A 12,461-nucleotide genomic window follows, 5' to 3' on the forward strand; every position below is an offset into this window, starting at 1 on the left:
GTGCTACAGTGACAGTTATGTAAGAGGAATGGATGTTTACTTGGAGCTTGTTAGTATCTAGTCTGTGCAGCAGGGAATGCTGTACCACGTGTGCAGATCTTGTGTATTTATGCATGTTCAGAAAATTTTGTATTCATTTTCCTGGAACACTTTTTAGCTAACTGTTCATTATGAGAAATACATTGACATTGCCCTGAACACAGTAAATGTATTGGAAAAGATTTTGAAAGGGGATTTGTCTTGATAGATTGAAAAGTGTCAAGATTTCAGTGGAGTTGCTAAGCAAATGGGCGGGGGGGGTGGGGAACCTGACAGTTACCCATGAATGCTTTCTCGTCATTAAAGTTTGGGTAATTAATATGATCCATTCTGGTGGAACTGAACAACTCTGGAATCCAACCCAATACAACACAGAAAGGTGCTTTGGTTAGAGGGAGAAAACAGCTATTTTAAAGTACTTATGGGACACCCACACCCATTTCTGTAGTATCTGAGCAGCTCACATTCTTTAATGTGGTTTTCCTCACAACGCTCGGTGAGGAAGGTACTGTTATCCCCATTTTATTAATGGGGAGCGAAGGCACAGAGAGCCTAAGTGACTTGCCCAGGGCCACACAGAAAGTCTCTGGCAGACCAGAGACTCTAATCTAGGTCTCCCAGGTCCTCAGCTAGTGTCCTAACCACCATACTATTCTTTCCCTCCATTGCTAGAAACCAGAGACTGTAATTTCTAACTCCTCTCCCTACCTCGAAAGATGTCTTAGATTGAGTTTTCTGTTGTAAGGGAAGGAGAAGAATGTTATGGAGAATTTTCTTTATCAAAGATAAATTTATCCTTCATTTCACAGATGGAGAAATGTACTTATGAAATATTTCAAATTTTATTTTAAAAAAAAGCCATATCAATGTAGTTTGGGGGGGAGGAAGGAAGTGAATTGGGCTTGAAAGCTTTAGCATCACTTACGGTGTAAGGCAGAGGCGGGCAAACTTTTTGGCTTGAGGGCCGCATTGGGTTTCTGAAATTGTATGGAGGGCCAGTTAGTGGAGGCTGTGCCTCCCCAAACAGCCAGGCATGGCCCGGCCCCCTCCCCCATCCGATCCCTCCACTTCTCGCCCCCTGATGGCCCTCCCCGGGACTCCTGCCCCATCCACCCTCCCCTACTCTTGGTCCCCTGACCACCCCCGGACTCCCCGCCCCTAACTGCCCCCCGCCGCCCCGTCCAACCCCCCCCCCCCCCGACTACCCCCCGGGACCCCTGTCCCATCCAGCCACCCCTTCTCCCTGACCACCCCGCACTCCCTGCCCCTAACTTCCCCCCCCACCCCATTCAACCCCCCTCTCCTTCCTGACTGCCCCCCCCGTGACCCATGCCCCATCCACCCCCCCGCTCCCTGTCCCTGATCGCCGCCCCATCCAACTCCTCCTCTCCTTCCTGGCTGCCCTTCCAGTACCCCTGCCCCCATTCAACCCCTGTTTCCCGCCCTCTGACTGCCCTGTCCCCTATCCACGCCCCTGACCACCCCCCAAACTCCCCTGCCCTCTATCCAATCCCCCACCCCTTTACCGCACTACCTGGAGCACCGGTGGCTGGCAGCGTGGCTGCCCCAGGACAGGCAGCCATGCCGTACAGCACAGAGCACCAGGTCAGGCCGAGCTCTACAGCCCCTACACACAGAGCATTGCGCCGCACAGCAATGTGGCTGCGGGGGAGGGAAAACAACGGGGGAGGGGCCGGGGGCGTGCCTCCTGGGCCAGGAGCTCAGGGTCGGGCAGGATCGTCCCACGGGCCACAGTTTGCCCACCTCTGGTGTAAGGAATTCTTTAATTCAGTTAAGAATAATCATGATAGAAGGTGGAGACTGGAAAAGATCCATCTGATCTAGTCCATTAGCTAATGCTAACTAAACAGAAGTATGTAAATGCAGTCTGACTCCAAACTGTCTTTCCCACCCCCCCCCCACCCCCTTGTAGAATTTCTTTCCGGAGCAGATGGTTGCCTGGTGCCAGCAATCAAACGGCAGCATCCCGCAGTCGCAACTTTTGCAGGTATTCTAAGACAGTCTTGTGCTAACGTAGTCTTTATAAAGGGTGAGGGGGGAAGATTAAAGAGGACTGGAAACGTGATTGGGAAAAGAGGAGATTTTAATTTAGCGTATATTCATACTGTTGAAAGTTTTTTGCCGATTTTAGCCAGTCTAATTTAGATTTTAAATAATGGTAAACGTTAACTGTTAGTAGTTAGCTTGCCTTTGCCCACTAAATTGCCATCTGGCCTTACCATGGGCTGCTGTTAGGAGTGCCTCTGATGGCTAAGCTGTGAGAGCGCTGTGTGTGTATGTGATCTATGTCAGTTTGCTGACCACCCAGGTTACAGCTGCACAGCAGCTAAAGGTATTCTTTCCAGATCAGGTAGATGTACACGTGTTAGCTTTGATTGAGCTAGTGAGCTAAAAATAGCAGTGTAGCTGCTGCAGCATGGGTGGCGGGACAGGATACCTGCCTGAGTACAATCCCATCCAAGACCGTATGTATGTACATGGACATCGAGTTTGTGATGCTTAACACCAGTGGGAGTTACGCATCTCATCTTCTGAGGCACTTTGCAAAATCCCTCTAAGTATCTATCTGCATCTTTACGTGCCTGAATACCTTTAGAAATCTGACCCATGATGGCCAGAAACAATCCGTCTATTCGCTAACTATGTTAATATTTCCCTTGTTTAATAAATCAGTTTTAAATGCAAAACTTGTCCATCATAAACTTCCTTTTTCCTTCTTATGTATCCAGCACATTTATGGTAGTTTTATTTAACTAACACAATTTTCAAAGGCTGGTTTTGTACAGGTTTAATTAAATGCCAATTTCTTTCCAAATGCAGCCTGACACAAATCCTGAATAAAAAGTATCTTCGTCTAGTAAATAAGAAACGAGTTGCTCACCATTTGCTAACATCGTAAAAATTAAGAATCTAAATAAATGTATGTTAAGATATATAACTGCTTTAATAAATGTGTGTAAAAAAGTGTACCCTCATGGTTAGAAAGGATAAGTACCAAATTTAGTGGTAAGTTTATTTGCTTTCACATAAACATATGTCAGGTTGATTCTCATTGGTTGGTATAACCACTTTCTTATAAAAATAACTAAAAACTTATAAATGCAAAATAAGATTAAAACCAATGGTTTAATACATCTTGAATGGCACTAAAGGCAGACAAGAGAAAAGAAATATACCATAGATGCTTGCCTAAAGTTTTGTAAAAATTATATATATACGAATACAGTTTGAAACAATGCTGCATACATATATTATACCTTGTTCAGTTCAAAGCAGTTCAGAGTTCTTATAAAGGAGCATGTTGTGTCAATGTGAACAGAGCACGTGCTGGGCATCCTAAGAGAAGCAGACATTGACCTCCAAGATTCTTTACCTCGTTACAGGGCTTACATACTTATTTTTACCAAGCGAATAAAAACCAGGGCAACACAAATATAGAAAACATCAAGTCTTCTATGGAATATTCAAAGGGCATGAAACATAAGTCCTAACTGACTAGCTTCACCCAACAGCCTGCTGGCTCTGGGTTAGATAGATTTTCATGTCTAATCAGCACTCTGACTTACAAATGTATTTCTAAAGTGACTAGGATTTTCAAAAGTGAGTTACCTAAAGTTAGGCACCTACATAAGTGGCCTGTCTTTCAAAGTGCTGAATGCCTAGCAGCTCCCACTAACTTCACTGGGTTTACTCCTGATTTACACTCCATCACTCTGAATTTATTTTGTCTTGCACGAGGTGAGAAGAGAACATAGCAATAGCTGCCAGGAGAAGCAATTCAGGCTCTGGTGGAAGATAGAGTATTTGGGGACAAAGAGGTCCTGAGCTCTGTAGCCCTTGTCCTTCCCTGTTGGTAATCAGTGGTTTTAAATGGAAAAACTGCCTCAACAAAATTTAAATTTGTTTAGAAAAATTCTTACCAAAATCATGGCATTGCGGCAAATACATATACTTGCAGCGTGCCTTAGATTAAAATATCTGAGCACAATACTGCCTCAGCTAGATGACCTATCTCTTCCAGCCCTACAGTTCTGTGATTCCTTTGCCTGAATGCATATTCAACTGTTCCCATTAGTTCACCTTCTAGCATCTCTATATACGTTAGAAATAGCATACCAACCCTAATTGCTTAAAATATTTCTTGGTCCTGACTTCTTGGGGCCTTTGTAGTTGTAAAGATTTAGTAGAATGCAGCGTATTTGAGTTACTGAGTGTGAAATGTTCTGCTGCTTGTGCATACCCCTGGGCGGGACAGAAGGGGGTACACATGATATTAATTGGTGGTGGATAATCCGGAAACTAGCTGTTCATTATCTAAATTTGCTGGATGAAGTCTTGCATTCCAGTCAGTCGTTTCCAAGCTACACTGGTTGGCACATTTCTAGTGGCTAGCAAGATTCTTAGAATTAATAAGCTGCCTGTGACTATGTTGTGTAAATGTTGATTTGAAATATCCGTTCGTACTCATCAGTGCAAGAGGAATAGAGGTATGGAAGAATGGTTGCATTCTGTATTGGCTAGCACCACACCCAGAGCAAGGAAGACCTCCAGTGTTCCTTGCCTGGTAAACAGGAATATGCCAATGTGCTAAGTGTAACTAAGGGTGTGTCTAAACTAACAGTTAGTGCATGGCAAGCCGGGGTGTAAATCTACAACGCTGTAGCCTGCCACACACTTAACTGTCCATGTAGATCCAGCTGCTGGACACCAAAAGTTCCCTAGTGCATGTTGATCTACTTTGCTTTGAAAGAAGATAGCAGCTCTCACTAAGGAACATTCAGGTCTAAATCAGTGACTGTGAATGACTGCTCCTTGCTACAGGTGTGGTGCTAGCTCAGTCCAAGTTTATGATACATAATCAGATAACTTAATTTTTTAATTTTCATCTCCCACAGAACTTTTTAAACTCCAGTAGCTGCCCTGAAATTCAAGGTTTCTTGCATGTGAAAGAGTTGGGTAGGAAATCGTGGAAAAAGTTATATGTGTGTTTGAGAAGATCGGGACTTTATTGCTCCACAAAAGGAACTTCAAAGGTAATTTTAAAAAAATAAAAAGAATTGCGCTACTAAAATTGTTGATATGTAAAATGAATTTCTACTTACAGTAGATTTTTTTAATATAAAAGTTTCCACAGAGTTTTCTTTAAAAAAAGGAGATGATGCAAAACAATAAATAAATTATGGGCAAGTAGCAAACAAGACCTGGGTTGCTACATCCCTTCATCTTGAATATCCATCTTTGAATTTATTTATTATAATAATATACTCAAATATACATGTGCTTTTAATATATAAACATATGTAAGTGGCTACCGAAGTTGCATTAAATGAGAGTTAGGGATTGGGGAGAAAACACTTGCTTCATAAGTGAACTTCTTATGGGTTTATTTTAGATGGTAACTAAAGGCTGAATTATTAAATTTGAAAAACATTAATCAGAACCAGTATAGCGATGTAGAAGGCAAAACCCAATTTAAGCATCATTTACATCATACTGGAATGTAACTGTTTGTCAACTTTCTGCATAAACTCCCTCCCTTCTCCTGCTATTGTGTAGTTTTGCGGGGGTTGGTGCTTTGTTTTGTTTTGGGGTTTTTATTGGTCTCATGGTATTTCCCTTGCAAGCAAATATCTCAGAAATACAGATCAGTTTGTCAGTATGCGTCCTGAGAACAATTTTCCCTTTACAAATGTATAGCCAATCTGAAGAGGTCAAATTGTTCATTTTAGTATATGTTAAATAAAACTTTAAGTGCTTAGAGAGAGGCAGTTTAAATGTGCATACACTGCCCTCTGATGGATGTTATTCTTCAGAGAAGGTATGGCTGGCACTGAAATGTTTCAGTGGTTTAATCCTACAATTTAAAAGGTACAATATTTCCACAGGAGCCAAGGCACTTGCAGTTGTTAGCTGACCTAGAAGACAGCAATATCTTCTCATTGATAGCAGGCAAGAAATTGTATAATGCTCCTGCAGACTATGGATTTTGTGTAAAGGTAATTCCTCTCATTAACTTGTTCCCAAGGTGGAACTGAAATCGTTAGCATTTTTTTAAGCAAATTTGTGATACCTTTACTCACCATGTGTAGAAGTTTACCCACCAAGTAATCCTATTGACTTCAGAAGGACTTTTGGAGTCTGGTACTAGGCAGAGGGAAGGTGAGAGTAGGAGGGCAGCACAGTCTGACCAAAAGGAATCAAACTTCGCACAGCAGCAAATCGAGTAACAGTGACAGTTGTTCCAGGTTGTCCATTTACTAATACAGTGATTTATGTCTAAATAATGCTATAAACTTTAAGTTTATTTAAATGTAAAAGTCAATGGCGTTTTCAAATAGTTGAGCAGACAAGACCTCACGAGATTCCACAATGGAAAACCTAGAATTGCATGCTTGTGTATTACTCTTGGATTCAGAAGCTCTGATGTTAGTTACATGAGAGGGCCCCTGAAGCTTTAAAAATATAACCTGAGGGCCACGGGCATTCAATTTCTGTGTGGGTTTATTTTAAGTATCAGTGCTTCTATGCTGTGAAATCCTGGAATGTCTTTTGGACTGGCAGGTTTGAGTACAAAATCATCTAACTGCTGTCAGGTAGTGAGCCTGTTGGATGGCCTTGGGGTTATATGTTCAGACGCTCTCTCCAGACATTCACATATAGTCTCCACTTTTCATACCTTAATCACTGTGAAAAGGAAAGCTCCTTGTGAGAGCGAGTGCCCAAATTACATAGCAGAGGATCCCACTCTAAACTGAGGTAAATGCACCAATATGAAAGGCAGCTTGTTTGCACTTACTTTAAAGCAGAAGGTCAGTTTGAAAAATGAAGAATAAAGTATATGGGGTTGGTTTTTAACAGTTATGCCTGGCCTACCTGCAGCTTTTGTACTGGTATAACCATACGAGTTAGGGGGATGATTTTTTTCTTTAACCAATAAAGTTATATCTGTACAACCAGTAGAGTGGTTGCAGTTATACCAGCATAAAGATACTCAACTGGTATAGCTTATCCTTATATGGGAAAGGGAATTAGACAGAATACTTTTTACTAGTATAATGCCTGCCATGCTAGGAGTTGTACTGATATTAACTGAACCAGCATAGCTAAAGTGGTACAACATTTGTGTATAGACACACCTCAGTGTGTACCCCTCTTTCTCATTGTTGTCACCAATATGCCTGGTAACATTTTTTTAAAGCACCTAAATCCAGTTGTCTGTCATTTGTACTGTTTGGCTAGAAATAAACTCTTTCCCCGGGTAAGGAAGGATGGCTAGTGGAGACATACTGAGTTAACCAGGGAAAGCCATTTGTATAGGCATTGAGGGTGTGGGGTAGAGCTCTCCTCCCCTCTGATATGGGGCTCTCTAAGGCAATGTATGTAGCTCCTCACGAGGCAAACCTGACATTCTCTGGCCTCTTATCTGCAGAGGTGTGGGTAGCTCCAGCAGTAATACTTCTGCCTTAATGCCATTCACAGAGGGGACAGCAGGAGCTGTTAGAATGGATAATTGTCAGGTAAACTTATCTATCAAAAACATAAACTCCCATTTTTTTTGTTTTGTTTTAATTACGCACAGTCTTCCTCATTTCAAGTGTAGGTGGTCAAAAAACACTTCCAAGTAGTGTATTCATCTTAACATGAACAGTAAGAATGCAGGAAAAAACACACTCAACAATAAGATAATGGTTATCTGAGGAGTGGTGTGGTTAAGGCACGAGACTGAGTGTTGGGAGATCTGGTCCCTGCATCCAGACTTCATGTGTGACATTGGATGGGTCAGTTCATCTCTCTACTTCCAAATCCCATCTTTAAAATGGCGCTGACAAAGCCTTCATTTGCAAGGTTATTTTGGAGATTAGTTTACTTAAATTATACAGTGTCGTGATAGCCTTGGATACAAGATGTTTGAGTGGCAGAGTGTTGTAAAATGGCAAAGGTTACAAACTGATCACTCTTCTTTTATTGGGGATCAGTCAGGGAAGTTGGTTGCAGACTTTTCTCTCCAAATATATTTTTGCCTCCACTGAACACAAGTTCAGTGTGAACGAGTATTTTTTTTTGACACATACTTCCCGTTTTTTTACTCTCTGTGCCTGCCTTTCCTATACAGTACATGTCAAGTGCTGTTGCTTTCCTGTTAAATGTAACTGAATTCTCTCTTACATTTTGTAGCCCAACAGAGTGAGAAATGAAACTAAGGAATTGAGGTTGCTGTGTGCTGAAGATGAGCAGAGCAGAACATGTTGGATGACTGCATTTAGACTCCTCAAGGTACCTACTTTCTCATAACCTAAATTAGACTAGGTCTACAGCTGTCTTCATATTCTTGAGAGATTTCAGCTTTCCCATACTATTGTGCACTGAATACACAAGGCAGTATTTTTATGAAGAAATCTCTAGCTACTCTTATCGAACTGCTCACTTATGTATCCCAAGGTCAACTATATTCTGCAGCAGGTACTTCCATTTTGGAAAGTAAAATACTGGATACAGCTTTTAATCAGAAGCTTGTAACCACAGCATTAGATTATATTCTTTGCACATATAAATAAAACACAATCCTGGCATGGCAAAATATAAAGTATATGTTTGCCTCAAAAATCAAAACAGTCATTGGTTTTAAACTCATCATGTCAATGCAGAATCTACCAAAAAAAAAAAAAAATCAAGAGTTTAGGTAAAGTATTTAGGCTCATTAACTTGCAGTGATTTTAACTAGTACAAGATATTCTATAGTGTCCTGTTCTACCATTTTGTTCAGAATCTTTGTTTTCTATTTCCTGAGGCAAATTGACTTTTAAAAACTGCAGTGGTTTTTTGTAGTGGTTTTGTTTAACTGGTGTGGCTTCTAATAAAACATGATTCAACATCCGACCTGGGTCAAGAGTATGTATATCTGAGAGCAAGGAGTGAATCAGTTTTGCATTGGAAGGGGTGCATGGAAGGACACTTAACTGTATACTCACAACAAAAAGAGTAGTACTAGCTTCCTCACCCGGCTGGCAGGGTGATGGTGTAGTTAAGAGTCTTGTATGATAGATTGTGTTGGAGTGGGGTAAAATGGAGAGAAACCTCAGTGGGAAACAATCTTTTGTGTTCTAGCAGAGAAGCAATGGACTGTCTGGCCCCCATCGAGGAGGAGGTTGGTTAGAATCTACAGATCTGTAGAAGTACCCTTTATAAATTCCAACCTTGAAAATCTCGTTTAGAGGAGAAGAACCTAGAGGCTTTCAGAACCTCAGAGCCTCACTTTTGTCAAGGGCAACATAAATTCTCTCCTGTCTCATCCATGAAAAGCCTCCCCTCCGTGCTAACTCTCAATTTCTGTGCTACAGCTTTATGTGAATATAGTTCCACTATGTAAGGTGGATGCATAAGAAGTCAGATCCACGCGGGCAACACAAATTTAATGTTGTCTTCTTAGACTTAAATATTCCCAAGTGACGAAGGGGTGCCCAACTCCTGAGACACCTTGAAGGGCCAGATTTCAGAGGATGGGTACTCAGCACTCTCTGAAAATCAGAGGTCTTTAGGGTGGGTTAAGAGTCACCCCAAATCACTTGTCACATTTGAAAATGTATGCCCTAGATTCTAGTTAATTAATTTATAGCATATCCGTACACAATGTCACATCATAACCAAAAGGGCAACTTGATGCTGGGGTCAGCCAATGTTTTTTGTATTCTTGAGGCTAAACAGGAAGTTCAGTATCAACGCTACAGCCCGCAGTGCTCCAGTAGGAATGTGGCACTGTCTTAACTGCAGGATAATTCTACAACCTCTGAGGTTAACATTATCACTTTCTATTGTAATCCGTTATCAGTGGCCAAACCATCCCTCACACAGGATGTTTACCAGGAAGTATTGCAGGGTACACAGAAAGTTCATAGTTGTATATTTACCTTATTCTACAACACTTTTATCCCCAGACCCACTCCTCAGTTTTAAAAGTTTGTCTGGCTGGTTTGTCTTTAGTCCTGGCTAATTTCCAGACAAGTGGGATAGAAAGTGGTAATTTTAAATTTGTATTGCATGTCATGTAATTTTTATCCCCCAAATTACTAAAAATATTTAGTCTTGAGAAACAAGATATGGTGGTCCAGCTATCCATGAATTGTTTCTCTAGGTGCCAACACAGAGATGAGACTTCCACTGTTAGTCACAGGGGTTCTTCTGCATACTTTAGGGGCATCATTATTAAAGCCAAGCAAAATAATCACAATTATTAACTTTGGCTATTTTATTATATAAAAAAGGAAAGGAAAACAAAAGACAGAACACAAATGATAACTTGGCTACTTCCATTACAGTCTCTTCTGGGTGCCACTCTGTAGAGAGTAGACATTGCACCCTTGAGAACTGGCCTTTCTTCGGTGGAGCCACTTTTCTCTTCGTAAATTGAGACCAGGGTCTTATTCCCAAAGTTGCTGTGAGCCCAATTTCAGTGCATCGTTAGAAAACCAAGACTGTTTATAAATGTGCAAAAATTTTGTTGCAAGGCAGGTGAGTCCTGTTGATTTTTAGGAATAACAGTTTGTTTACTTTGCCCAGTTATAATCTTTACCAAATCTTAATAAATCAAAGAAAGGATTTAAATCAGTTACTTAGAAACCATTTATGGATCTATTTTAAGACAGACCAATTAACAAATATTAAGAATCCTAAATCCAGTTAACTATTTTTCTGTTTATCAGTGTCTACACAGAAAAGAAAAATCTGGGGCTGGCCCGTGCCAAACAAATCGGGCTGCGGGGCTGTTTCCTTGCTGTGTAGACTTCCGGGTTTGGGCTGGAGCCTGAGCTCTGGGACCCTCCCACCCAGCAGAGACCTAGAGCCCAGGCCCTGTCTCCACTCCAGACCTATCTGGTCTCACTATTTGGTGGTCACCAGGAGAAGCTGTTGACCTCTTAATTTAAAAGAGCATTTCCATATCCCAATAAAATCACTACAGGAGTTTTTAAATCTAATCTCTTGTGTTGTGAGTGTGTGTTGGGGGCTGTGTGTGTTGGGGGCTCACTTTAGAGTTTTTATAATCTTCTCCTTCCTATTTTCATGACATTTTAAGAAAACATCTTGTTGGCTTGTTTAGATTCAAAGTTGGCTGCTGTCATCCTTTCACTGGCTCCATGCCTTCAGGGTTTGGTTATGGTTACCTTCAGCTTCTGAATATGCAGTATGCTTAATGAACATGTGACACATGTCTCTTTGTCTTTGTTCTCTTGTGGCAGGAAAACCTTAGATAATTTTAAAGGTTAGTTTTAACTTCCTTTTTATCCAGGCGTTTTCTGAGAGAGGTTCAACAGGAACTGAAATTCTTTTTTAAAAAATCCAAACACTCTTGTTCTTTTGTATTGAAGTTTTTTAGTTCTCCAAATAGGCTCTTAAATTTAAATAAATTCTTAGATTTTAGCTTAAATAGTTACGAAAAATCATCAACTTCTTTAGAAACAATTTTTGCAATGATTTGGAATGATTTGTCTTCTCTTCCTGAGTTGGGTGAGGGAATTGCTGCTTGAGTATGCCAGATAGTATGCTAAATAATCCCAATTAATATAAATATTTTATACTTACATCAGTAATCAGTTTAGCAAGGTCACTGGATTCCATGATAGCACATAAAGCATTTTACCATTTACATAGCTATGATTTTAGGAATAACATTAGAAGTTTTGCTTTTATGTAACATATTCAGAAGTATGCATTTCACCAGGGCTTGCCATCTCAACATTTAAGAAGTAAACAAAGGTTTTCTACAAAATTTTCAAGTATAAATGTTTTTCTTAAGGCTTCAAGGAGCAAGATTTTAGAATGACTGTGAAATAATTCTCTTTACTACCAACTTTTTTGCTTCTGATAATACGTCCCTATACATGACTTCTTTTTGCTGTTAACATCCTCTCGAAGTCAGGACCTAACTCTTTTGCAAGGTCTGTTGTTTGAGATAAACCATTTCTTTTCCAACTGACATTTTAGACAACAGATGTGTCCTGTTCTGTGATAATATGCTCTGGTTTGGATGCCTTGTAGGCCAAACGGTGTTTACCAGTTGCAGTATACAATTTGCAATTAAAAACTACTATTAAATATTCTATACCAAGCACCAATCACAACAACCAAGCTTACATCCGTTTTTCAAAACATAGCAGATAAGACATTAGTATAAAAAATAAAGCAATATGGGAATTAAAAATGCATTTCAGAGTTAGTATAAATATCCCTAGAGGTAATACAAGTGGTTTTATCTCCCTGGACACTTGGGGAGTTTGTCACGTTGACAGTCAACAGAATTCCTAGGAGTTTCCTTAGCTTGGACATTTCATATGATAAAATAAATAAAAATATATGCCTGTGAGGACCTTTTCTACAAGCACCGTATGCATGAAAGTAGTGATAACCAT

General features: G+C 40.5%; 1 protein-coding gene across 5 annotated transcripts in view; it reads left to right on the top strand.

The window, feature by feature from the left end:
- The window catches only part of GRB10 (growth factor receptor bound protein 10), a 197,843-nt gene that overhangs the window by 172,031 nt on the left and 13,351 nt on the right, over nucleotides 1-12,461 (top strand). For all 5 annotated transcript variants that reach the window (XR_003564824.3, XM_043540444.1, XM_007061333.4 and 2 more), the window contains 4 exons: nucleotides 1,973-2,047; nucleotides 4,956-5,093; nucleotides 5,946-6,056; nucleotides 8,236-8,334. Coding sequence is in view for 4 of the 5 variants with exons in the window: in XM_043540444.1 (XP_043396379.1) it covers nucleotides 1,973-2,047; nucleotides 4,956-5,093; nucleotides 5,946-6,056; nucleotides 8,236-8,334 (423 nt within the window). In the remaining variant the exon portion in view is untranslated. The remainder of the gene's footprint in view (nucleotides 1-1,972; nucleotides 2,048-4,955; nucleotides 5,094-5,945; nucleotides 6,057-8,235; nucleotides 8,335-12,461) is intronic.

Source organism: Chelonia mydas, chromosome 2 (assembly GCF_015237465.2).
Source record: "Chelonia mydas isolate rCheMyd1 chromosome 2, rCheMyd1.pri.v2, whole genome shotgun sequence".
Lineage (NCBI taxonomy): Eukaryota > Metazoa > Chordata > Testudines > Cheloniidae > Chelonia > Chelonia mydas.